The 23,711-nt window shown below is 43.8% G+C and overlaps 3 protein-coding genes across 9 annotated transcripts in view; 2 read left to right on the top strand and 1 right to left on the bottom strand.

Annotated features, from left to right (window-relative positions):
- LOC308674236 (hydroxyacylglutathione hydrolase, mitochondrial-like) overlaps positions 1-11,829 on the top strand; it is a 47,428-nt gene extending 35,599 nt beyond the window's left edge. Inside the window, exons 3-11 of one of the 6 annotated variants that reach the window (XM_081338569.1) lie at positions 595-659; positions 1,043-1,160; positions 2,340-2,448; positions 4,574-4,677; positions 5,401-5,502; positions 6,205-6,284; positions 8,516-8,674; positions 11,493-11,552; positions 11,640-11,829. In XM_081338569.1, coding sequence (XP_081194695.1) covers positions 595-659; positions 1,043-1,160; positions 2,340-2,448; positions 4,574-4,677; positions 5,401-5,502; positions 6,205-6,284; positions 8,516-8,674; positions 11,493-11,550 — 795 coding nt within the window. In that variant the 3' untranslated portion in view covers positions 11,551-11,552; positions 11,640-11,829. Of the gene's footprint in view, positions 1-594; positions 660-1,042; positions 1,161-2,339; positions 2,449-4,573; positions 4,678-5,400; positions 5,503-6,204; positions 6,285-8,515; positions 9,285-11,492; positions 11,566-11,639 lie in introns of those variants that run through there. The other 5 variants (XM_081338570.1, XM_081338572.1, XM_081338568.1 and 2 more) reach the window with 5 other exon arrangements.
- CIAO3 (cytosolic iron-sulfur assembly component 3) overlaps positions 6,313-23,711 on the bottom strand; it is a gene marked incomplete at its 5' end in the record, with an annotated part of 67,581 nt that continues 50,182 nt past the window's right edge. The window contains 5 exons of one of the 2 annotated variants that reach the window (XM_081338564.1): positions 6,313-8,288; positions 10,736-10,970; positions 11,677-11,834; positions 12,691-12,828; positions 23,632-23,704. In XM_081338564.1, coding sequence (XP_081194690.1) covers position 8,288; positions 10,736-10,970; positions 11,677-11,834; positions 12,691-12,828; positions 23,632-23,704 — 605 coding nt within the window. In that variant the 3' untranslated portion in view covers positions 6,313-8,287. Of the gene's footprint in view, positions 8,289-9,516; positions 10,971-11,676; positions 11,835-12,690; positions 12,829-23,631; positions 23,705-23,711 lie in introns of those variants that run through there. The other variant, XM_081338563.1, reaches the window with a different exon arrangement.
- On the top strand, positions 12,840-22,406 carry LOC308674235 (uncharacterized protein). The gene is made up of 2 exons (XM_081338566.1): positions 12,840-15,335; positions 17,143-22,406. Exons 1-2 carry the CDS (start codon positions 15,126-15,128, stop codon positions 17,893-17,895), a joined length of 963 nt encoding a protein of 320 aa, XP_081194692.1. The 5' UTR covers positions 12,840-15,125; the 3' UTR covers positions 17,896-22,406.

Below are 23,711 nucleotides of genomic sequence, written 5' to 3'. Positions count from 1 at the left end.
TATTGGGCGGGGCTCCTGCCTTTGCTGCGTCTCCACAGGAAACAGCAGAAAGCAGGGCAGGAGAGCCAGCCCAATGAGAATGTGAAGCCAGCTTGCTAGGTGAGCAGAAGATTGGAGAGAGGGACAGAAAGGGGGGGAGAGAGAGGGAGGGAGAGAAAGAGGGAGAGACAAAGAACCCATGCACATCAGCCTCTATTTCTTTTTAATTAAACTCTTCAATCAAGTTCTCCCTCCCCCTTGCGTGCGTGCACATTTTGCAGCTCCCAGTGTTTTTTTTCCTCTGGGAAACAGGTCCAAGTGGCTCTTTGAGTGTTTAAGGTTGCCGACCCCTGCTCTAGGCGGTTTACAGAGTGGGAATATGTCCCCCGACAATCTGGGTCCTCATTTTACCAGCCACAGAAGGACGGAAGGGCGAGTCAACCTTAAGCCCCATCAGGATTGGATTGCTTGCAGTCAGCAGAATTAGCTTGCAATACTGCATTCTTATTATTGCGCCACTACAGCTCATGAATACAAATTTAAGGACTTAAAAAAAATCTTTTGGAATAAATCTATGTGCACTATGCTCTTTGTGGGTTTTTTCCACCCCCCTAGCTCCTGGAGATCATCCGAAGAGAGGACCTTATTCTAAAAGCCATTCTGACTACCCATCACCACTGGTAAGTGTGTTTGTGTGGCTCTTGCCCTGGTTGTTTGGGAGAAGAGAACCACAGCCTTCCTCCTTCAGGTTCAAGGTGGGCTGAATTTGTGGGGCCCAAACAAAACAGCTGCAGCCTCCCTTCAAGTCCAAGGGGAGGTGGCCTTCCCTGAGGAATTTTTCAGTAGTTAAGAGGTAGCGCAATTCTGGAGAAATTATTGAAGAATAATTTTCAAATTTTTAAAAATTGGGAACAAAAAGATCAGAGACCTCTGCATGCAAATGGGCTGGAAACTTTTTGAAAAACTAGAAAAAATTTTCTTTCTTTTTGACAAACCTCTTGTCTCTCCTCCAAGCTGGACATTTGGAGAAAAAAACTATTTCCTCTTCCTCCTCTTTCCCAAGGGATCATGCAAGAGACAATGAAGAACTGGCCAAACTTTACCCCAGCCTGGAGGTATATGGTGGAGACGAACGGGTGGGAGCTCTGACACACCGGGTGACTCATGAGGAGGAATTAAAGGTAAGCGTGGAACGGATCGCTCCTTTCTTCAGTATTATTGTGGTATCATAGTATGCCTGAATTACAGAGAAATCTAAAACTACCCACAGGGATTTCATTTGTATGTGACACCATTACACCCATGACACAAATTGATTTGTTCTCCCCCGCTCCCAGCACATGCCCAGATAATGCAATGCACACTCTTTGCACTTTCCTTCATGTGTTAGGGTTAGCGTATCTCCTTCGGCTCACTCTCTGTTGACTCTTTTCAGCAATTGGCAGGGGTAGGCCTTTAGGGTGCAGTTGAAGTTTGCAACCTCCTGGCCTTTTTCTGTCCACCTTTTGCTGGCCCTTTGTGACAATGGGTCCATGCTTAGCCTGTTGTGCTGCTGGCGGCTGCTTGGCTTTCCTTGTGACTTGACTTCTCTGCAGGGTATTTTCCTCCACCATCACCTTGGAGGGTAATTGATGTTTGAGGGTGGAGAGTCGTTCTCCGAGCTCATGGGCTGGTTTCCGAATGTTTTGTTACCAGACTAGGTAATATCTTCAGCGAATTAAGGGGATGTCAGTATCCACATTCTTCTGCTTATAAGAACTTAATATGATCAGTAGGTCTTGTGATGGGGAGGTCACGTCAGGTGTGGGTCACATCAGATGAGAGTCTTGTGATGGGGAGGTCAAGTCAGGTGTGGATCATTGGGAGGTGACTTCCCCATCACAAGATCAACTGACCACACAAAGCCCTTATAATCAGAAGAGCACTGACAACCCCTAAATTCTGCTGAAGACGTTACCCAGCCTGGTGGTGAAACGTTCAGAAACAAACCCACAAGCTTGGAGAATGGACCTCCACCCTCATCCCACACCTGAGCTACAGATATTTGCCACTATTGAACTGATGCTTTCACAGGACCGATTTGGTCACACCACTCGCTAAGACAAAGGCTGCCTTCCCATCGGCCACAGAACCACAAATGAGCCCACCGTAGTTTGGCCTCATCTGGAATGTTGTGGGAACTCAGCACATTGCTAAGCACATTGGTTTGTGCTTAAATTGTAAGCCGCCCTGAGTCTTTGGAGAAGGGCAGGATATAAATGGGATTAAAAAAAAGTGTACGAGAATTGGAACTTTTTCAAGCATGGTTGGCAGCTGTCTTGGGCTTTGACATAGAAACCATCCTCCTTTCTTTTGGACAGTTTGGCAGCATCAATGTGCGGTGCCTTCTCACGCCAGGCCACACCACCGGACACGTCTGCTACTTCATGTGGGAAAACGATTCTCTGAACGCTCCTGCAGCTTTCACAGGTCAGTCCTGAGAAATGAGTGGCAGTTATAGTCCCGGTTGATGACATCCTGGAGCCTAGGAAATGTGGAAATTGCTTATACGCACAAAGCTGTTGAAACAGTTTTGGGTTAACACGCTTTCTAGGTTCATACAATAGGGTACATGCAACATGGCAAGGTGCCCAAATTAATAATGTCAACAAGATTAGGTTACCAAGCTTAGCACAATGCATCTGCTGTTTATATAAATGATCTAAGAAGCATGTTGTGTGAATAGTTCCAGCCCTTTTGTGTTTCTTTGCATCGCCTATTTCCCAGCATCCTTAACTGAAAGCAACAGTGTGTCAAGGAAAAGAACCATTGCTTATCAGTAAAGCATGTACTTTGCACAAAACTGGGCTGATTGATCATCTATTCACATAATAATAAGCTTTTAACTTGAACACTAAGTTAAATCATCATCAGAATTTTAGTGGGAAAAGCTGCCATTTTGGACTGACCATATGCCCATCTACTCCTTCAGTTTGCATGGTAATCCCATCAGCTCTTGCAGCTGGGCTCTTTAGATTGGAAGATCTTTGCCCAAGAAATAGCAGATGGAAGGGCTATTAATTAATCGATGTAGACCTTTGTAATAATCACGGTCAACTGTCTCAGCTTGGTCAGTTAGAAAAAAAAGACTTGAATCCATTTGTTAATGAAAGTGCACTTTACTAAAGCCAAGTGGTTACAGTGAAGCAAAGCTGGATTTGAAGTTCCATGCCCAAAGCATCTGGTAAACTTCTCCCTTCTCCCCACCTTTCCCCCAGTTATCTTGTGGCTGTCCAATTACATTCAAATTGTTTTATTAACAATCCCTGGCTTGGGAGGCTGGATGGCATCACATTCCACTGCATGAACTTGGAACTGCCAGCGGCAGCTTTCATGGGACAGCACGAAGAGTAGTTTCAATTCCCCCTTATCTCGGCCTCCCTCCCCACGTTGCCTATGGCAGGCTGGCATCTGGCGAAGCATGGCTGTAGCAGGGTGGCAGTTCTGAAAACCACACTGAAGCATTAGGCCATTGTGGGGCAAAGTCATCGCACAAGAAGGGTTAGGTTGAAGATTTTTGCACTTCATGTTACCCTTAGTGGCTAAACCCTGGCTTATTTTAATCCTAGTTTATGAACAGCTCAGAATGTCTCAATTTATACATAAAGCAAGGTAGGTTTAAAGTGGTGGGTGAAGGCTTGTAGCTTGAGAAAGCTACAAAGTGAAGGCCACAAGCCTAAGTAGATGATAGGTTGCCATGGGAATAAAATTGGAGGAGAAAAAATAATGTAGGACACATTTTGCTCTTGAAAAAACAGACATCTTTAATTCTCAGTTTCCAATAATTGGAGCTGGGCAGGGAAAAAGGACAAAGAGCTGTTCACGTTGATGTGTGAATCAGAATCAATATAGTAGTGAAGTTGTTGGTCTGAATCTGGGAAGCCTGTGTGAAGTCCATCTTCAGTCCTGGAAACTTGTTGAATGAATGTGGGACCAATCCCTCTCGGTCAGCCTGTCACATTGGATGGTTATAGTGGCGATAAAATGAAGGAAACACCTGAGCAATCGTTGAAAAGGCGGGATAATTGGACAAACGAGTAAATACAGACAGTCCTCAACGTACAAACACAATTGAGCCCAAAATTTCTGTTTCTAATTGAAACATGTTATGTTTTGCCCCATTTTACTTTTCTTGCCCCATTTGTTAAGTGAATCACTGGAGTTAAATTAGTAACACGGTTGTTGAAGTGAATTGGGTTTCCCCGCTGACTTTGCTTGTCAGAAGGTCGCAAAAGATCATGTGACCCCAAGGCACTGCAACTGTCATAAATATGCGTCGGTTACCAGGCATTTGAATGTAAATTACGTGACCCTGGGGATGCTGCAACGGCCATAAGTGTGAAAAAGGGCCATAAGTCACTTTTTTCAGTGCTGTTGTAACTTTCAGTAGTCTGTTGTAATGTAATGCAATATGACACACGGTTGCTGGGAGGGTGTTTTAATTACCTTGCTGATGCTTCTTGAGTTAACAACCTGCAAATGACTAAGTTGTTGGAGGGAGGGAATTGGGGGGTGGGGTTTCTGGCTTGACTGTACATTTTTCCTTTGTTCTTAGGCGACACCTTATTTGTCGGTGGTTGTGGGAGACTCCTGGAATGCACAGCTGAACAGCTGCTCAAGAGCCTGACGGAGGTTCTGGGCGGGTTGCCAAAGGAAACTGTAGGTTTGAGTTGCTTCTAATGCTGCTGATGTGCCAGGTCCCAAATCCGAGGAAAGAGCCCTGCCCTGTTGTGGTTCCCACTTGAGGTCCCCAAGGTGCTTTTGTCACGAGGCAACTGGACTTTGTTTTTCTTTGAAGATGTTTCACTTCTCATCCAAGAAGCTTTTTCAGCTCTGACTGGATGATGGGGAGTGGAAGGATTTATACTCCTTGCAGACAGCTGGTCGTTTGCATCCTTTTAGAGTCGTTGAGGCCACTTGGAGATTTTCTGTGTCCTCAGGGTCACCTGAGTGCTGCAAATGGGTGTGGAGCCTTCTTGGCTGCAGGATGTTTTCTGCCCTGGGTCCCTTCCCTGTTGAAGACAGGCGCAGGCTGTTGGGCATGAGTCTGCGTTGTCTGCATCTCAAACTGAAGTGCAAATGGTTCAGAAATGTCTTCAAAGAAAAACAAGGAAGTCCAGTTGCCTCCTGAAAAAGCACCTTTGGGACAACCATGATCTGGAAGAGGGTCAATTCTTAATTTTAAAAAATTAGCTGTATTTTATGAATCACTTCATTTTTTGTGTTTTCACTTCCTCAAAAGTGTGAGCAACCACATTTTTAGTTTTTGAAAAAATGTCACTTGGGACCTTGGCAATCACAGCAAAGAGGTTTGGGGATGGAAGGATTCCAAGGTGAATTACTCCTAACGTGGTAGCCTGAAGAAAAAAAATTCCTTTTCAGAAAATCTTCTGTGGACATGAGTACACAACCCAGAATTTGAAGTTTGCCTTAAAGGTAGAACCAGAGAATGAATTTGTGAAAGAAAAGCTCATTTGGGCTAAAGTGAGTGGTTCTATACTGTTCTCCCACTTTTTCATCTTTCCAAAATGAGAACAAGATGGAAAGTTGACCCTTTATAAAAAAAATCAGAATTATGACCAGTAACCTCAGTCTCTAATTAGCTTAGTGAGTGCTTCAAAAATCCTGCTAGACTCTGGATTGTTTAAATCATGGCTTCTGGTATAAGCCAACATTGGTGGCAGAAGCTATCATTCTAAACTACTGAACAATGGAGTACAAATCTTGATTGCTGGCAGTGGTGTTTGTGGGGGTAAGTGGTAAAAAAAACTTAATTCTGGATGGTTGAAATCCTTTTATGCTCCCATTGTTTGGTTTTTTTAAAAAAAATCTAAAGTATTTGGAAATACCCCAGTTTGCTAAGTCAGAGGCAAGAGCAGGTCTACTCATCTCCTAAGCCCTTTGTGATCCTCAGGGTTAACCACAAGGATGTGGAAATGGTCTCATTATTTTTTAATAATTAAGGAGAAACTTCCTAACTGTGAGGACAATTAACCAGTAGAATGGCTTGCCTTCAGAAGTTGTGGGGGCTCCAGCACTGGGGGCTTTTAAGAATAGACTGGACAACCATTTGTCCCAAATGGTATAGGGTCCCCTTCTTGTGCAAGGGGTTGGACTAGAAGACCTCTAAGGTTCCTTCCAGCTTTATTCTGAATTAAATTAAATCATTGATTTATTCTTTCACAGCTCCGAGAAGATGAAGACCTTCCAACAGTGCCTTCTACTTTGGCTGAGGAGTTCCTCTACAACCCGTTTCTTCGCATCTTGTGAGCCCACCTTTCTTTAGGGGGGGGGGCATTTTTTCTTTGGTTTCTGTCCCAGCTTTCCTCCAGGAACTCAGGTGTCATGGTTCCGACAGATGAAACCCTTCAAAGAACTTCAAGGCATTGTTTACCTTAAAGAATCTTTATTTGAGTAGCATGCCATCGTCACATACATGATCAAAGCCAAAATCTGAATTCCCCTCCCCTAAACACATAGAGGGAATTGTGCTTTGATACTAGTTAACAGTCATAAATCACATTCTCCATGTCAGAACCCACCCCAATCCACACCTTAGGAAAGAACTCTTGGGGACAGGATTGTCCAAACAGGAACTTTTACTAAAACATGGTTGACAGTGGATAATCTAGACAGGATCTGGAAACTGTCTCACAGATCGATACTTTTAAAGTGTCCCCGAGTAATAACCCCTCCCCTCAGTCCATTTGGTCAGTACCGGATCAGTCAAGTTTCAGGTGTCAAACTCCTCGTGAGAAAGGAGAGCCCCAGTATCATTTGCAACATTATTACTTCCTCCCCTTCACATTCCTGTTGGAGATACAAACCAGAGTCCCCCCCCCCTCTTTCTTTGTTGTTCTTAGTTCAAAGGGTTTCTTCCCTGGTCTTTTGTGATGGCCTCCAGGCAGGCTGACTACACAAACCTTGCATCTAAGGGATAAAGATGGTCAATTAACATCCTGCCTTCTCTTCCCCTCCTGGGGAATGGCAGAATCCAGTAAGGGGGTGAGATTTGGGTTTTGCACAGATAGGGAGTTAGAAATGAAATATAAATGGATTCCGACACCTTCCCTCCAGTTCTCCAACTGCCATTTCTTCTCATCTCTTTTTTCCATCAACCTTGAAGAACACTCTACTATGATGTTGTTATGTCTAACTAATTCCCATACACATTCTTCTTCCTTCCCCCCAGTATCATCTAATTCTAACTCTAAAAGCAACACACAAGTTACGGGGAAAATGGCTGCATCTTTATATATTGTCAAAGCAAGAACATCTGATGTTAGCAGCGTTGACATCAGGGCCATGTGTTTAGCGCCCACCACTCACCCCAGCCACCCGTGAGATTGGTGGGCTAAGAGACTAGCCCAACTTTCATGGCTGAGAGTGGGCTTCTGGGTGTTGCTGCACTTCAGAGATAAGCAGAGCACATCCGGAGTGGATCTGAACTTGGGTTTCCCCAGATCATCCAACTTCTGAATCCTGTCCCTCAGGCTGTAAGGGTCTATTTTATCTGGGTTCACACAAAACACTGTATACCAAACACAAATTATCCCTTTAGATTTCAGTAGGGTGGAACATGTTCTAACAAGATGCCAAAGAGTTGGGTTCTCACAATAGTTTTACTGTTTTGTGTAAACCCAGCCAAGGCTTACTTTCATCTTGAATTAAAATATGCAGTATCTTGGATTTAGAAGCACAAAGTGGGGCCACAGAGTGCTCATCTTATGCATCTTCTCTGGGATCATAGAGAAACACTCCACAGCTATAGCACAATCTTGAGAAAAGATGCTGGGTACCTATGACAATCAGGGATAGGTAGGCAATGAGATTGGCCATTGGCCACTCGCTGGATTATTGATCAAGCTAAGGCAAGATAAACTAACCTCATTATAGCAAAGCTTCATGCCAGAATCAGCCTTTGTGGTTTATGCCAGGATATTTGCAACGACAGCATCAGAGAGATCACAGTTCTGGACTTGATCATGTGATTGAAGCCCTGTCCCTTTTGTGTTTAAGCATAAAAAAGGAAAGAGCTTCAATCACACACTTATCTACTGATTCATAGTGCTTTGCAGCCTTCTCTAAGTGATTTACAGAGTCATCATATTCCCCCAAACCATATGGGTCCTCATTTTACCGACCTCGGAAGGACAGAAGGCTGAGTCAATCTTGAGTGGGTCAGGATCGAACTCCTGGCAGTGAGCAGTTAGCCTGCAATGTTGCATTCTAACCACTGTGTCACCGCAGCCACCAGAAACACCCCTGCTCTGCAAAACAGACCATGAAACCAATTATAATTCAAGACGGTGATGGTTGCATTCAGATTCTAAGGACAATTCTGGCACCTCCTATCCCTGCTGGGGAACCAGTTGGTTTTTGCAAAAAGGCCTCTAGCTCCTTGCTCCCCCCTGTACATCTGTGTAGTGTGATACATCTGAAGTTTTGGCGGAAACCTATCTCTTGGGTTTGCTAAGTGGGCCATTTGCTATTCTAGGGAAGAACCAATCCAGAAGTTCACGGGCAATTCTGCTCCTGTCGAGGTCTTCGCTGCTCTCTGCAAGGCCAAAGAGAGTCTCCGGAAACCCAAAGAGCAGCTCAATCCTCAGGCTATGCTGGCATTTGAATGGGGGCTTTTTGATCCACTCCTGCAAAAGTGAGGATACAGGTTCTGTTGATGAAGGGCTCACTCCCTCCTCCCCGTGCCCTTAGAAAAAGTTGAACACACATTGCAAGGGTATCAAATGCTGCAGATGCTTGGCAAGGCAACGTTGCCTTTCCCCATTTCACAAAGGAGGAAAACGGCATCCTTTAGTTCCAGTTTTTGCTGAAAATATGACTATGAGCACCGAAGTAACCCCTTAATTCTGTGCAGAAGGCAGGCGCCATGGAGCCATGCAAAACGAAGGAGGGAAATACATTGTTGCCTGCCTCCCAATTTACTATGAATTGAATGACAGCTATTTGTTGACTTTTAATTAAAGTTTTTTTAAAAAAAATTCTTGAGGTTTAAATCCAACCTTTCCTTCAGGTGCTCAAACCAAGCATGCATACCATTCGTTCCTCCAAATTTTCCCTCCATAGCCCTGTCTGATGATTAAGAGTGAATCATTGAGACAATTGGTGAGACTGACCCCAAGACCCCTCATTCCCTTCCATGGCTGAGGATAGCTTTGAGCATGAGGCTCCGGGGCAGGCCGAAGCTGCACCATCCTGGCCAGAAGCCTTCTCAAAATGAACCAGTTGGGTGGGGTGGAAAGAAAAAGCCTGCTGTAATTAAGCAGCTGAGTAAGGCAGATTTGTTGTCTTCTGCACATCCTGCAGCCCAAATCCCTCACTGGGCATCAATTCAATACTTTGTAGAAATGAGAAGGTATTTTAATGTGTCTACTTTTTTTTCCTTAACAGGTGAGAATAGGCTAATTCAGGTTTATCTCCAAAGGCAAATGTAAGCAATCTAAAATGGGGAGGATAGGAAGCATGCTAATGCACGTAAAAATAATAAGTCAAGAGAATCCTGTAAGAGCAGATTGCACAATGCATCTCCAAACCAACAAACCTGAATTGCCTTCACTTTCAGATGGAAGAACTTTTTAGATCTTCCTGTTCTCCCTTTCGTTCTTGTAGGGTCTAAAATTCCCTTAGTTGAGGATGTTTGCTCCCCAGTTAAAGTTGGGCAGGCTGAAGCAGTGCAACAATTCCACTGTACTGCATCTTTCTCACTTGGGATATTTGGAAAAGTAGTACATTGTGCCTGCTGCTCCAGCACCCAGGCAGATGCACAGCTATACTGATACAAAAGCCTCTCACCCACATGGTAGGCAAATTTTGAGCAGCCCTCATAGAAATGAGACAACATGGAAACCTGATTCTATGTTCTCTTTTCAATCTCTTTTATTGATGGTTGTGACTGTTCATATACACAGCCTTTGCGATACACAGGGCGGGAGTTGTGTTTCTGTCCTCTCATGTTGCACGTGGACTAGGACAGGGTAGTCTGCAAATGCTCCATTTTGTGCCACAGGACTGGAGAGACCTGGATTGGTGCTGCTACTCAACAGCCTCACCGATCCAGATTCATTATGAGGAGTTTCAGGATTATTTTTCCTCTATAGACATCCAAACCATTTACATATTTTTTTTTATTTTGGTTCCTTCTAAATGCCGAATTTAGCCTGGTTCATTTTGCTTTCGTGCAATTATTCAGAAAAGCTCCTTTCATAAATTCTAACTTTCTGTGGGAGTAGAAAAAAAGTGAAGCTGTAGAAAGAGTAAACTAACAACAGTCCAGTTTTCTGCCTCAAAAATCTGGTGAGACGAGAAATCCAGTGGAAAGCACTATTGTCTATTGTGAAGCCAATTCTTCACCTTACATTTTTAAAACTTCAAATATAAATCTTTGATAGGACTATTTGCTTAAAAATGAAACTTTCACCTTCATCTGCAGCAATAAGGGATCCATTAGATCAGCGGTCTCCAACCTTTGCAACTTGGCAGCCCAGCTGGGGAAAGGAAAGGGGAACCGGGCCACCTAAGTGATGGGCCGGCATGCACACAAAGTTTGACTGTGAACTGTGCACATGTGTGTGCCTGCTGCTCGTGCGAGTCAATCGGGGTGTGTGTGTGTGTGTGTGTGTTCGTGTGGCCCAACTGCAAATAGGTCACAGGCTACTACAGGGGATCCCTGTACTAGATTACACGAGCTGAGCAAATTTACCACTTAATATTAAAGCCTGTGCTGGCTTTCTCCACAGCATGGTATTGTGTATGGAGGTGAGTTTGAGCCTGTTCAGAACTGGGACCACCGAGCCACTGCTCATAGAGGTCCCTGATGGTTTTGTTCATCTCAGGGTCTTCTGGCTGGACCATTTCATACAGTCTCTCCACACGATGGAGCAGATCCTTGCTGGATTCTCCCTCTGCTCTGATCTGCCCCCCTCCATTTAAGCACCCTGGAAAATAAGGGTTCACAGCTGAAGGCAAGAAAAGCGAAGGCACATTTGGCTTAAATTGGGAGTTGCTAACTCGAGGGAAGGGCTGGAGGAAGTTGGACTTTTGGCAGTGTGTCATTAAGTTGGAAATAAATGTTCTAGGTATACAGTGCAAAAGAGGTGGGGAGGAACTACCTCACAAAATGTGGCTATGTAGGACGCTCCCTATGATCCCTACTTATCTGGGTTGATGGGGAGGTAACCATCCAAACCAGGGGTGTCAAACTGCCGGCCCGTGGGCTGGATGCATCATGCCAAAATCATGTCCACCCCATTGCTGGCAATGGGGAAAAAGTTGCAATACGTTGTGACATGTCACGTGATGTCACAGGTTTGACACCCATGATTTAAACCAAGCCCTAAATTGCCAATGTCCATCAATTTCATTTTCTAAGTAAGTTTCCAAGGCCTATTTGTAAACCAAAGGAATTCTTGGAAACAAAACACAGGTGAGTAGCCTACATTTTGTTTTGCATCATTTAGGGATGATGCAAGGGAAATGCTGCAGACCACGATGGCACCTATGAAGCCCTCACTATGAAGGTACTGTTTACTCCCTTAAAAGAATTCCTGAAATGGTCCCAGAGAACTCTAGATCACCATATCAGGCATCTGTTTCTTCCCTTCCAGCAATCTGCCACAGCAAACCTGTAGCCACCATCCTCACCTGAAGGACAAGCCATCACCTCGACATAGTGGTAGGGCAACTTTCCACGTTTCAGTTTCTGCACAAAGTTTTGGATGTTCCGAAACCCGTATGCCAGGGCAAAGTGCAGGAGAGTCTGGCCATCCTTCTCCAGCGTCACCTCTTGAAAATCCTTGTTTCTGAATGGAGGAACATGAAAGGGCATAGGGGATGACAGCCAAGTAGTTGCTTTTCCTCCAGGCTCATGAGGAGAAAGCAAGTTGGGCTTTAGCAGCACTACGGATTGGGGAGAAGCAAGATATGTATCCTCCAAAGTCTATAGAGATTCTCAGTCATCCAGGTCATGGTTATGGCAACGGTGCTTTTCCCCCCCAAAAAAGGCAATGACTTTCTTTGTTTTTCCTTGAAGACATTTTGCTTCTCATCCAAGAAGATACCACCATTGGAGTATCCTCCAAAGGGAAAACTGGCTGGAGGAGAGAAAGACTTTCTTGCCACTTGCATAACTGAGCAACTACTGGCTCAGTAACTATGGGACTGCACTAGCAAGATTCAAGCACTTACAGGTAGCAGCTATTCAATCTAAGGGTTTGGGGGAGGGGGGGGAAGAGGTACTTTATACAGAAGGGGTGAAAGCCCCAGTGGGCTGAGCAGTGATGGAAAGAGCACTGGTAATAGAGAGAAGGCCTCCTAGGCTTGAGGGAGGTGGGTCCTTTATTTAAACAACAACTGCAGAGTCCCCTGAAGTTATTCAGGTTATAGACTTGCTAGGTAAAAAAAGCCCAATCTTGACAAACCACCTCACAAGTTATTTCATGAAGCTTCAAAAGAATAGAAAAATCAGTGTACTAGGAGAGTTTTACCCCTGAAATTTGGAACAGGAAAATCCAAAGGCCGGGTGTGACTTTGTGACTATGACTGATCTGAGTGAATGCCCCTTTCCTGTTCCATTCTGGGAATGGAGAGAGACAGAAAGAGGGTGAAGGCAAGGGGAGGGTGGGGCAAAAGGGCTAGGAAGGAAATCAAACTCCTTACTTCAGGGTCTTGTAGTGAAGCTCCTTCACTGGAATGCCAAAGAGCTCCTTTGCTGCATATTTGAATATGTGCTCCAAGTAACCCCCAGAGCCGCCTCCAGAATGGCCAAAGAGCTGTTCTTCCAAAAGGTTGCCAAACCTACAGCAGGGGAAAAAATGCTCAATTCCTGGTGACTCTATGGATAATACATCCATGTAGTTTCCTTTTCTGACTTCCCTATCTAGCCAACAATCATGGAATTAGCTTTCCCAAGACCAGCAAAGATTGGCTAAGGGCTACCATCCACAGGGCCCTAGTGACTTCACATATTCTTGGACACAAAACGGGAACTGATTTCTTCTGCCTTCTTTCAGAATATTTTTTTCACTTCTCATTTTAGTCTCCAGCCTTTCAAGGCCTTCCTGCTAGTCTTCCGTATAAGTGCTAACCAGGTCAAATCCTTTTTTAACTTTTCAACAGCATCCCAAGCTAACTAGGTGTTGCCATTAAATGTTACATACCACCAAATGCCCAGCAGTGTTTTAGTAAAACCGAAGTCAAATGTAAGGATGCAGGAGAGGGTATCAGCACAGCAGCCTCCCCCTCTCCTACAATGGCAGCAGACGTGTTGAAATGCTCGTTGCTAGACAGGAGGTAAACCTGAATTGTTTTGCAATCTGGCTGTTCTTTAACTCCAGCATGTCGCATTAGTGGGAGATGCTGTGAGTTGTAATTGGGACAGATCACTTTGGCCATACTCATGAATTGAGTTGAATGTCAATGCTGCAAACATTGACATATTTTTGCACTGACAATATAAGACAGCCTTTTCCTTTAACCGTTTGGCTTTGAATCACTAAAGTGCGGGAGGGATTCAATCCAGACTTTTTAAGAAGATAAGAAAGGGAAGTGAAACTTCCGTGTGTTGGACTAATTGGTGAATGTGATTCATGACGTGTAATTAAGGAAGGGAGATTCTGTAGGATATGATGTGTTAAGGGGAGGAGAATTCAGATTCTGGCACCCATCCATGAGTGCCGATGCTCCGTTCTCATTATTATAGACTTTTTGGGAATAAATCATGCAGTGTTCTTTGATCTGTCTCATTAATCAACATGCCAGAATCTTGTTTCTTTCAAACATCCTGGGGAGTCCTGAGCCCCTGCCGCTGTCTCTAGTAAGGGACAGAAGCTGGCAAAGATTCTGGGAAGAATCTTCATCATGGGAAGAGGAAGCCTGGCTGCTGATGAAACCTCAGAGGAGGGAGTAATAGACAGCTTGCTGTGGGAAGATGAGTTTGGGCAGATCTCCAACCCTCAGCAGCTAAGTGAGCCTATCTGGTCGTCAGGCTGGAACCACTCCAGTGGAGACTATAGATGCCTTGAGACTGCACTGCCAGAGTCTTCAAAAGCAGAATGGTTGAGAGCTACCAGACCATCTGCCACTGGGAATTTGGGTGAGTGGAAAATCCTGTCTGCAGACCAGACAGCCTGCCAGCCCCAGGAGTCCCCTGCCAGGCCCTCCAGACCCACAGAGACAGAGGACCCCAGCCTGGGGTCTCTGCAGCAATGGGAGGTTGGGGAACCCCCACAAGTGAAAGGCCAACAACCTCTGAGCTTGCCACAGCTAATAGAGGCCTTGCAACAGCTGGGGGTGGTGCAGAAGCCTGGAGTCAGAAGCTGGTGGGAGGACAACAGCATGGGTGGCAGCAGCAGGGTCCGAACGTGCAACCCCTGAACATACAGCAGGACCAGTGGGGGCAGCAGCAGTGAGGGCCCCAGCAACCAATGATGAGCCTACCCTTCAAAGCAACCTTTGATGGGGACCCAGAGAAACTGATTTTCTTCCTCAACCAAGTATGCTCTCACTTGAATTGCTGCGCCTATCTCTACCTGGACCTAGGTGCTATGGTCAATGTGACTGCGTCCAGCCTAGAGGGAGAAGCATCCGAATGGTTGAACAATTTATATAACGAGCAAGCCCCTGAATTGGAGGACCCCCACCTTTTCCTCCTAGGGCTGAGGGAAAGATTTGAGGATCCATCCATTGCCCTAAAAGCGGAAGAACAAATCCACAAGATAAAACTAGCTGGCTGGCCTGCCCTGGAGTACGTGCAGGAGTTTCGAAAGATGGCCGGTCGGATAGAGATGGCCTGAGCAATCCATAATTCATCTTTTAAGAGAAAGGTTAGAAAACCACCTTTCTCAGGCATGTATCTACCGAGCTGTGCCTGACCAGCTGCATGAATGGTACCAGGCAGCGATGAAATTAGATGTTCAGCTCGCCTGCTATAAGAAGCCTCTCCTACCTGAAGTCGAGTCGAGGTCAAAACAACCCGAATGGCAATCACCCCCACGAAAATCTCCAGCTACTGTGATGGCTGAAAGACCCAGGCCACCTGTAGGCCCGGCAATTAAGTGTTTCCGGTGCAGACAGCAGGGACATCGAGCAGCGAAATGCCCAGTCCCCTTCCCCCAACAGCAGAACAGACCAGGACCAGCAGTGAGAAAGAGACCTGCACAGCGGCTAATGGGAGAGAAATCCAACCGGATGACGCAGGCACCTATTGCCCAGGTCACATCCCCCACGAGGACGCCAGAACTCAGGCTGGACCCACCCCCGTTCTACCCTCTTTCGACAGTGACGATGGAGATAATGACCCGATGGTGAGCCAACACATCCCACCTTTTTTACTACCTGCCAAGCTCATAATAAAGAGCCTTGGTGGAGCAGTGGGCTAATGCCTCCTTAAGTAACACCAGCTGCCTGCAATTAGTGCAGGTTCGCATCCCACCAGGCTCAAGGTTGACTCAGCCTTCCATCCTTCCGAGGTAGGTAAAATGAGGACCCAGATTGTTGGGGGCAATTAAGCTGACTTTGTAATAATGCCGCTTGGGGGTGTGTGTGAAAGCCCTAATAAGCAGGCATATACATAGAATGAAGGCTACTGCTAAGCTTGTAAGCCGCCCTGAGTCTTCGGAGAAGGGCGGGATATAAATGGAATTAAAATAAATAAAATAAAAATAATCCCTAAATTGGGTACGCAGGTAGATTTAAAGGTGCTAGTTGATTCTAGATGCTCCCGATGCATCATTAGCTTGCCATTTGCCATGAAACTGGGCATACGAGCAAAACTGCTCTCCAAACCTGTGAGGTTCGAGCAAGCCGATGGTTTCTTGATGGGAGGGACTTTAGTCACGCAATTAACAGAGCCCCTATGCTTAGAAATAGGTGAGCACTGGGAATTTATTCGCTTCCTGGTGGCCCCAAAAATGACTGGGACTGTGATTTTAGGATTAGCCTGGTTGGACAAATGGAAGCCATTTATCTGGTGGGAGAAAGGAATGAGAACTGTGAGACTACCTATAGGGCCCGATCCCCCCATTGATTCAACAGTTACAGGGAATTTTAGCCCACCCAATGAGCAAGCGCACATGGCTGCCTCACGGCCACCAGGTGAGCCGCTCATCCCCAGCGAGTACCAGGACCTAACAGAGGCATTTAGTGTAAAAGAATGTGATACCTTGCCTCCTCACTGGCCCAATGATTGTTCCATTGAACTGTTGCCGGGGGCTAAACTTCCATGACCAAGAATGTACGCTATGTCCCCTCTTGAAATGGAGGAGATGCAGCGATATGTGGATACAAACCTAGCGAGGGGATTCATCGAACGGGCCAAGTCTACTGTGGCAGCCCCTGTGTTGTCTCTTCATCTCTGCGTAGACTATAAGGGCCTTAATGCTGTGAGTGTGGAAAATAAATACCCTCTCCCCCTCCTGAAAGACTTACTGACCCACCTGGCAAAGGGGAGTGTCTACATTATGTTAGACCTGAGAAAAGCATATTACCAGATGAGAATAAAGGAGGGGGATGAGTGGAAAATGGCCTTCAAAAATGAATGTCCTGCCCAAATTTTTATTTTTGTTTCAAATGATACCGATTCTTAAGAAAGATTCTAATCTGGAGGAATGGCAGCGAGGTATCAATAAATTTGTGTGGGCAGGGAAAAAGCCACGAGTTAAACTTAAGATTATGCAGGATACTCGTGAGAGAGGTGGCCTTAAACTGCCTAATCTCAAATTATACTATGAAGCTGCTGCATTAGTAGGAATAAGTGATTGGATTAATTTGACGCAATTGAGGTTATTAAATCTTGAGGGCCATGATTTGTTGTTTGGCTGGCATGCATATTTGTTGTATGATAAGAAGGTAGATACTGTGTTTAGGATGCATATTTTAAGACAGGCATTGCTGAGAGTTTGGAAGAAGTATAGACATAAGTTAAGCAGCAAGATACCATTGTGGGCAATTCCAAAACACGCAATAGAAAATATACATGCTGGTTTCAAACATGATGTGACTACGTACAAGGAAATTTTAAGCCTGGAAAGGAATGTTTGGTGTTTGAAATCATATAGCCTCTTGCGAGAAGAGAAGGTTGTTCAATCTTGGTTTCAATATATTCAATTACAGGCCAGGTGGAAAGAAGACCAGAAAAATGGATTTACAATGATTGATGGAAATTTGATAAAGCAGATTAGAAATCAGGGGTCAGCACATATTAAACGGATATACCTTGCATTGATAGAGATTGACTCGGAAACAGAGCTTGTTAAGGACTGTATGATAAAATGGGCCCAAAATATCCAGGAAGTTATTACAATGGACATGTGGGAAAAGATTTGGGTGAGGAACGTAAAATTTACACAAGCTCAAAATTTAAGAGAGAATTTTTACAAAATGTTTTATAGATGGCATCTAGATCCTAAAAAGCTTGCAAGTATGTATCCGAATTATCAGCCTAAGTGTTGGAGGTGTGGTGATGAAGATGCAACGTATTTCCACATATGGTGGACCTGTAAAAAGGTTAAGGCTTTTTGGATAAAAGTCTGGTGGAATATGCAGAAGATTTTTAAACAGAGGATAAAGTTTTCTCCGCAACTTTTTTTGTTGGGAATAATTGCAGACGCTACAGTTGTGGACACTAAGCTGATGTTGAACTTAATTACGGCGGCAAGACTTTTGATAGGCCAATATTGGAAGAAAGAGGAACTGCCGACCATAGAAGAGTGGACTTTAAAGGTTTCCGACCTGGCAGAGATGGCGAAGATTTCGGCTTATTTGAAAGATCACTCGCAAGAACGCTATATTATGGAATGGAGAAAATGGATTGAGTTTATCCAGAACAAGTATAGGGTTAAGAAGTTTTACGTAGCATTTGAATAAGTCTTCTTTCGTTTTTTTTTCTTTTTTTTATTGTAGTTTTTTATATATATTTAATATTGTTAAGGTGTGTCTTATCCTATATAAGCTAGAGAGTGATGGATTTTAGAACTTATAGTTGTTAGTATATGATTGTTTATGATTGCTTTTTATATATATACCTTGTATTTAGCTCTGGGAAGTCGGGGGGGGAGGGGGAGGGTGGAGGGAGGGGGGGAGGGAGGGAGGTTGGGGGGAGGTAGGGGGGGAGCAGGGAGGGGGAAGGGGGGTTTCTTAAGGGAAAACTGTATTTTAAAACTTTTCAATAAAAAAAAAAAAAAGAAAATGGCCTTCAACAGCCCCTTGGGAAGCTACCAATTCAAAGTCATGCCATTTGGACTGCAGGGGCCCCCAGCCGTATTTATGCAGTTGATTAATGAGGTCCTACATGATCATTTATACAAAGGGGTTCTGGTGTATCTTGATGACATTCTGATATACAGTACGAATATGACTGATGACATAAGACTGGTCAGAGAAGTGTTAAAGAAACTATTGAATGCCAAACTTTACGTCAAATTGTCAAAATGTGAATTTCACCAAACCCGATTAGATTAAATTGGCTATAGAATTTCCGACGAGGGCATCAAAATGGACCCAGCCTGAAAGCTATAATTGAATGGCAGCCCCCAAAGACTCACAAACAGCTCCAGAGCTTCCTAGGATTTGCCAACTTCTACCGTCAATTAATTCCCTCTTTTGACAAGATTGCTCTACCCCTTACAGAATTACTCAAAACAGGCGAGGTGGAAAACCGCGACCTGGCCAACCACTAGCATGGACTATGAGTTGTCAGAAAGCTTTTGAGAATTAAAAAAGACTATTTGGGGCTGAACCGGTTTTAAAGCACCCCTGCCCAGGGGAGCCCTTCGTAATTCAAGCAGACGCCAGCGACGTGGCAGTCGGAGCTGTGTTACTGCAAAAGAATAAAAGTGGGGTCCTACAACCTTGTGCCTACACCTCTAAGAAATTCACTCAAGGCGAGAGGAGATGGACAGTCTGGGAGAAGGAGGCCTTCGCAATTAGGTGGGGGCTATTAAACTGGCAACATTATTTAGAAGGGAGCAAGATGCCTTTTGAAGTATAGACAGATCACAAAAATTTAGAGGCACTAAAAACTCCCTGCAAATTGTCCCCAAAGCAAGTGCGATGGGCACAGTACTTTAACTGTTTTAATTTTACTCTAAAGTACATACCAGGAAGAAAAAACTTCCTAGCTGATGTGCTATCCCGATTGCCACGTAACAAAAGCGAACACGAAGAGGTCTACGAGGCAATCATCCCCAGTTCACAACCTGCAGCACAACTCACACCTCGCAGAACCCCTAATCCTGATGACCCAGGAGCGAAGAAGATAAAACGAGAGCTCCTTACCGATCAATGGTTCAAAGATAATCAAACCTCCCTAACATGCAGGAATGGTTTGACATACAAGGGGGGGAAATTGTATCTACCTGAAGCCCTCCGTCTCAATGCTCCCAAACACAGCCATGATGTAAAACAGGCTGGACACTTCGGATATTTAAAAATTCTACACCTCATCTGCCGGCAATTTTGGTGGCCGGGGCTAAAACGAGATGTAGGAAACTATGTCAGGAGAAAACTATGTCAGGAAAGCTATGTCAGACTCCCATCTGCACAACGGCTGACTAAATTGTTCCTGAAACATATCTACTGACTTCATGGCACCCCTAAGTGAGTAATTTCAGATAGAGGAGTGCAGTTCACAGCAAAATTTTGGAGGAATTTCCTTAAATTAATTGGATCATCTCAAGGCTTATCATCTGCTTTTCATCCAGCTACCAATGGGGCTGCAGAATCTGCTAACAAAATGGTGGAGTAATATCTCAGATGCTATGTTTCCTACCAACAGACAAACTGGACTGACCTCCTCCCTTTTGCCCAAGTGGGTAGACCTCGCTGGTTTGATCCTGATTGCCAGCAACAGAAAAAGAAATTGAAGGCAGCCATGAGGCTTGCCCAGAGGAATCCTACTGCCTATATACAAGCTAAGATGCTGCACACAAGAAGGGAATATAAAAAAACTATAACATTAAAGAAAAAACGTTTTGCCATTTCAATCTGGTCAGAACTAGAGTTGGCTGCCAGAAGTCATAATTCAGTATTATTTTGGCACTCTGTAGCAGGTATCCTGAAGGAATGGAGATTTGCATTTGACATACCAATCTCTGCTGCGGAGTGGGAGAATTATTATCAGTGCTTGTTTGCCCACACCAAACCGGTAAAGAAATTATTTTTAAACAGTGATTTGGTAAATCCTAGAACTCTCCCCCCTTGGCCACCAGTCTCAGAAAATGAGATACAGTCCATCATTAAAAGCTTAAAGAGCAATAAAGCCCCAGGCGAGGATTTTTTACCAGCAGAATTATTTAAGAAATTTCCCAACTGGTGGGGCCCTGTATTAGCAGGTCTTTTTACACACATAAATAACACCTGCCATATACCAGATGGGTGGAAGATGGCAATACTTGTCCCCATATATAAAAAAGGGAATAAAAAGGATCCTAGTAATTATAGGCCCATCAGCTTGATTGACACTGTAGCAAAAATATATGCTAGGTACCTTTTGAACAGAATTGAAATCTGGGTAGAGGAAAACAACATCCTCACAGAAGAACAAGCAGGTTTTAGACAAAACAGATCTACTATTGATAACTGCTTTGTCTTGAACCATCTAATTGCCAAATATGCCTATAAGAGGAGTCCCCTGTTTGCTGCTTTCATAGACCTTACAGCAGCATTTGATATGGTAAATAGAGATGTACTATGGAGTAAATTGACATCTCTTAAAATAGAACCCAGACTCCTGGCTTTGATTAAAGCCCTTTACACAAGTACCTGTTTGAGGGTGCGGTATGGGGTTAATGGGGCCCTGACTAACAGGATTCACACAAATAAAGGGATAAGGCAAGGGTGTATCCTGGCCCCATTATTATTTAATTTATACATCAATGACTTGCCAGGGTTAATGAAAGATACCATGGTACACATGCCGATGATCCTAAATACTTACTGTAACAGCTTGCTTTATGCTGATGATATGATTTTATTATCATACTCACAAGTAGGATTACATAGGCTATTAAGAAGATTCAGCTCTTATTGCCAGGATAACTCCCTAATCATTAGCAAATCTAAATCGAAAATAATGGTGTTTGGAAGAAACCATCAGAGACATAAGTGGCAATTAGATGGTGAACCAATTGAGCAGGTTAATACCTTTGTATATTTGGGAGTAACTTTTTCCAAGACTGGATCTTGGGCCTGCCATCATCAACGGAGTACATTTAGAGCAAAAGCCCATTTGAATTTATTGCTCAAACTAAAGAACCATAGTTACTCAGGGTCCCTAGCTCCATTACTCAAGGTTTATAAGGTTTATACAATGCTCTTGTATGGAGCAGAAATTTGGGGTCATTACTCAACCACAGTTTTAGAACAAACACAGTCCCAGCATTTGAGATGTATTTTGGGTGTACATCCAAGAACATCTGCTGCAGCAGTTAGAGCTGAATTGGGAATTCATACAATTCAGGCATTATCTAAAATTAGAGCTTATAACTACTGGTGCAAAGTTAATGAAATAGAGACTGATAGACTCCCCAAATTATGCCTACTAGAGCAAATAAAACTACAATCACAAATCTCCTGGATCACCAAACTAACAAATTTTGTAAGAAGCTGTGGCCTTCCTGTCTCTTGCGTAACAGGAGAACAATCTAAAAAAAGAGTTGCCCAAAGAATTAAGGATATAGAAGCACAAACTGATATAGCTATCCTTAGTAAGGTGGGTAACTTGAAATGGCTGAGTAAATACAAATGTACTTTTCAAGTGGACAGTTATTTGAAGTTACAACTCCCAAAACATCTTAGGGAGATATTTACGAGAGTGAGATTCGAACAGCTTGACACAATGGTCAGATATGGGAGATTTCATGCTATACCGTACAATGAGCATCTCTGCATTTACGGAGCGGCAGAGGTAGAGGACCTGGCTCACATCCTATTTGACTGTTGTCTGTATAAGAGGGTGAGAGACAGGTATCTTGGTCTATATACCAAACGAATGACCCATTGGGATCCCCATATCAAAATAACTTACCTTATGTCCGGTCAGAACTTGAAAATAACATTTAACGTAGCACAGTATTTAAACAAAATGATCCGGTTAAGATCTGCATATGTGGGACTGATTGGGGTAGATTGCAAGGGCGACTCCGAAATATAATGTTATCATATTTTATCTATATCTTAAATTATTGTACATTATTACAATTTCATTTTAGATTGTATTTTATTACTATTTCATCTTAAATTGTATTTTATTTTAATTCCATTTTAAATTGTATTTTATCAAATTCCATATTGGATTGCTTTTATCACGTTTTGGTGACGGTCTGTTGCTGGAACTTTGCACTTTGATATGGCCCAAGGGCTAATCAATAAAGTTGTTGTTGTTGTTGACAAACTGGACTGACCTCCTCCCTTTTGCCGAGGTGGCCTACAATAATTCTGTTCAGAGCAGCACTGGCTACACGCCTTTCAGAGTAGCCACAGGAAGAGTTCAGCCCAATGCCTGACTACCCTCAGGTGCCCTCCGCTTCCCAAACACTTGATCAATGGGTGAGGGGGTGGGAAGAGGTTTGGAGGAACACGAAAATGGCGTTAAAAAAGACTTCTGAGACTTATAAAAAACAGGCTGATAAAAAGAGGGCTCCCCAAAGAACATTCCAAGTTGGGGAAAAGGTTCATCTGTCAACTAAATATTTACGCCTCAAATTACCCAGCAAGAAATTAGGACCGAAAATCTTGAGGCCTTTCCCCATTGTGAGAATCATCAACCCTGTCACGGTAGAATTGAGCTCCCCAGACTTTTGGGAAAAATTCACCCACTTTTCCATTGTAGCTTACTGAAACCTTTTTGGGCCTCCACTTTAAGACCTCCCCCTAAGAAGGCACGTGGACCCCTCGTAGTAGCGAGTCAGACCCATTATGAAGTGAAATGTAATCTTGTCTCTAGAATCTTTAAGGGAAAATTGCAGTACCTAGTACAATGGAAGGGATACCCATTGTCTGAAGCCATTTAGGTGAAATCTAGCGATGTGAAAGCTGACATACTTATCAAAAAGTTTTATGAGAAACAACCCAACAAACCAACTCCTAACTTGTGTTCTATTTACATTACAGGATCTGTCCTTTTTGTAAGGGGGGGGCGGATGTCAATGCTGCAAACATTGACATGTTTTTGCACTGACAATATAAGAGGCAGCTTTTTGCTTTAAGTGTTTGGCTTTGAATCACTAAAGTGTGGGAGGGATTCAATCCAGACATTTTAAGAAGATAAGAAATAGCACGCTTCAAGGGAAGTGAAAATTCGTGTGTTGGACTAATTGGTGTATGTGATTCATGATGTGTAATTAAGGGAGGGAGATTCTGTAGGATATGATGTGTCAAGGGGAGAATTCAGATTCTGGCATCCATCCATGATGGAAAACTAAAACCAACACACTTGGTTAGATCATCTAGGATATATTTTTTAGAGAGTTGTAATGACAAGAAGAAGGGCACATCATGCCTCTCCTAGCCATGGAGACTCTCCTTTAGCTGAATATGTTGTCAAAGAAACTGGAGAAAACAGATTGCAGCTTGGCAAGTAAATCAATTCTCAGGGGGTCTTACATGTTATCCAAAGGCATCGGATTCACTTCAAGAAGGGATACTCCTTCTTGGTCCAGCAACTTTAAGACTTCTCCTGAAAT

This window comes from Vipera berus, assembly GCF_964194415.1.
Source record: "Vipera berus genome assembly, chromosome: 13".
Lineage (NCBI taxonomy): Eukaryota > Metazoa > Chordata > Lepidosauria > Squamata > Viperidae > Vipera > Vipera berus.
This window is presented reverse-complemented; position numbering and strand designations above follow the sequence as displayed.

What these genes read in the sequence shown, in the direction of transcription:
- LOC308674235 (XM_081338566.1), top strand. Translation starts at nt 15,126, where the DNA reads ATGCCCAGTCCCCTTCCCCCAACAGCAGAACAGACCAGGACCAGCAGT. An exon ending in ATGGAGATAATGACCCGATG is followed by an intron (nt 15,336 to 17,142) that starts GTGAGCCAACAC and finishes ATTCAATTACAG; the next exon opens with GCCAGGTGGAAAGAAGACCA.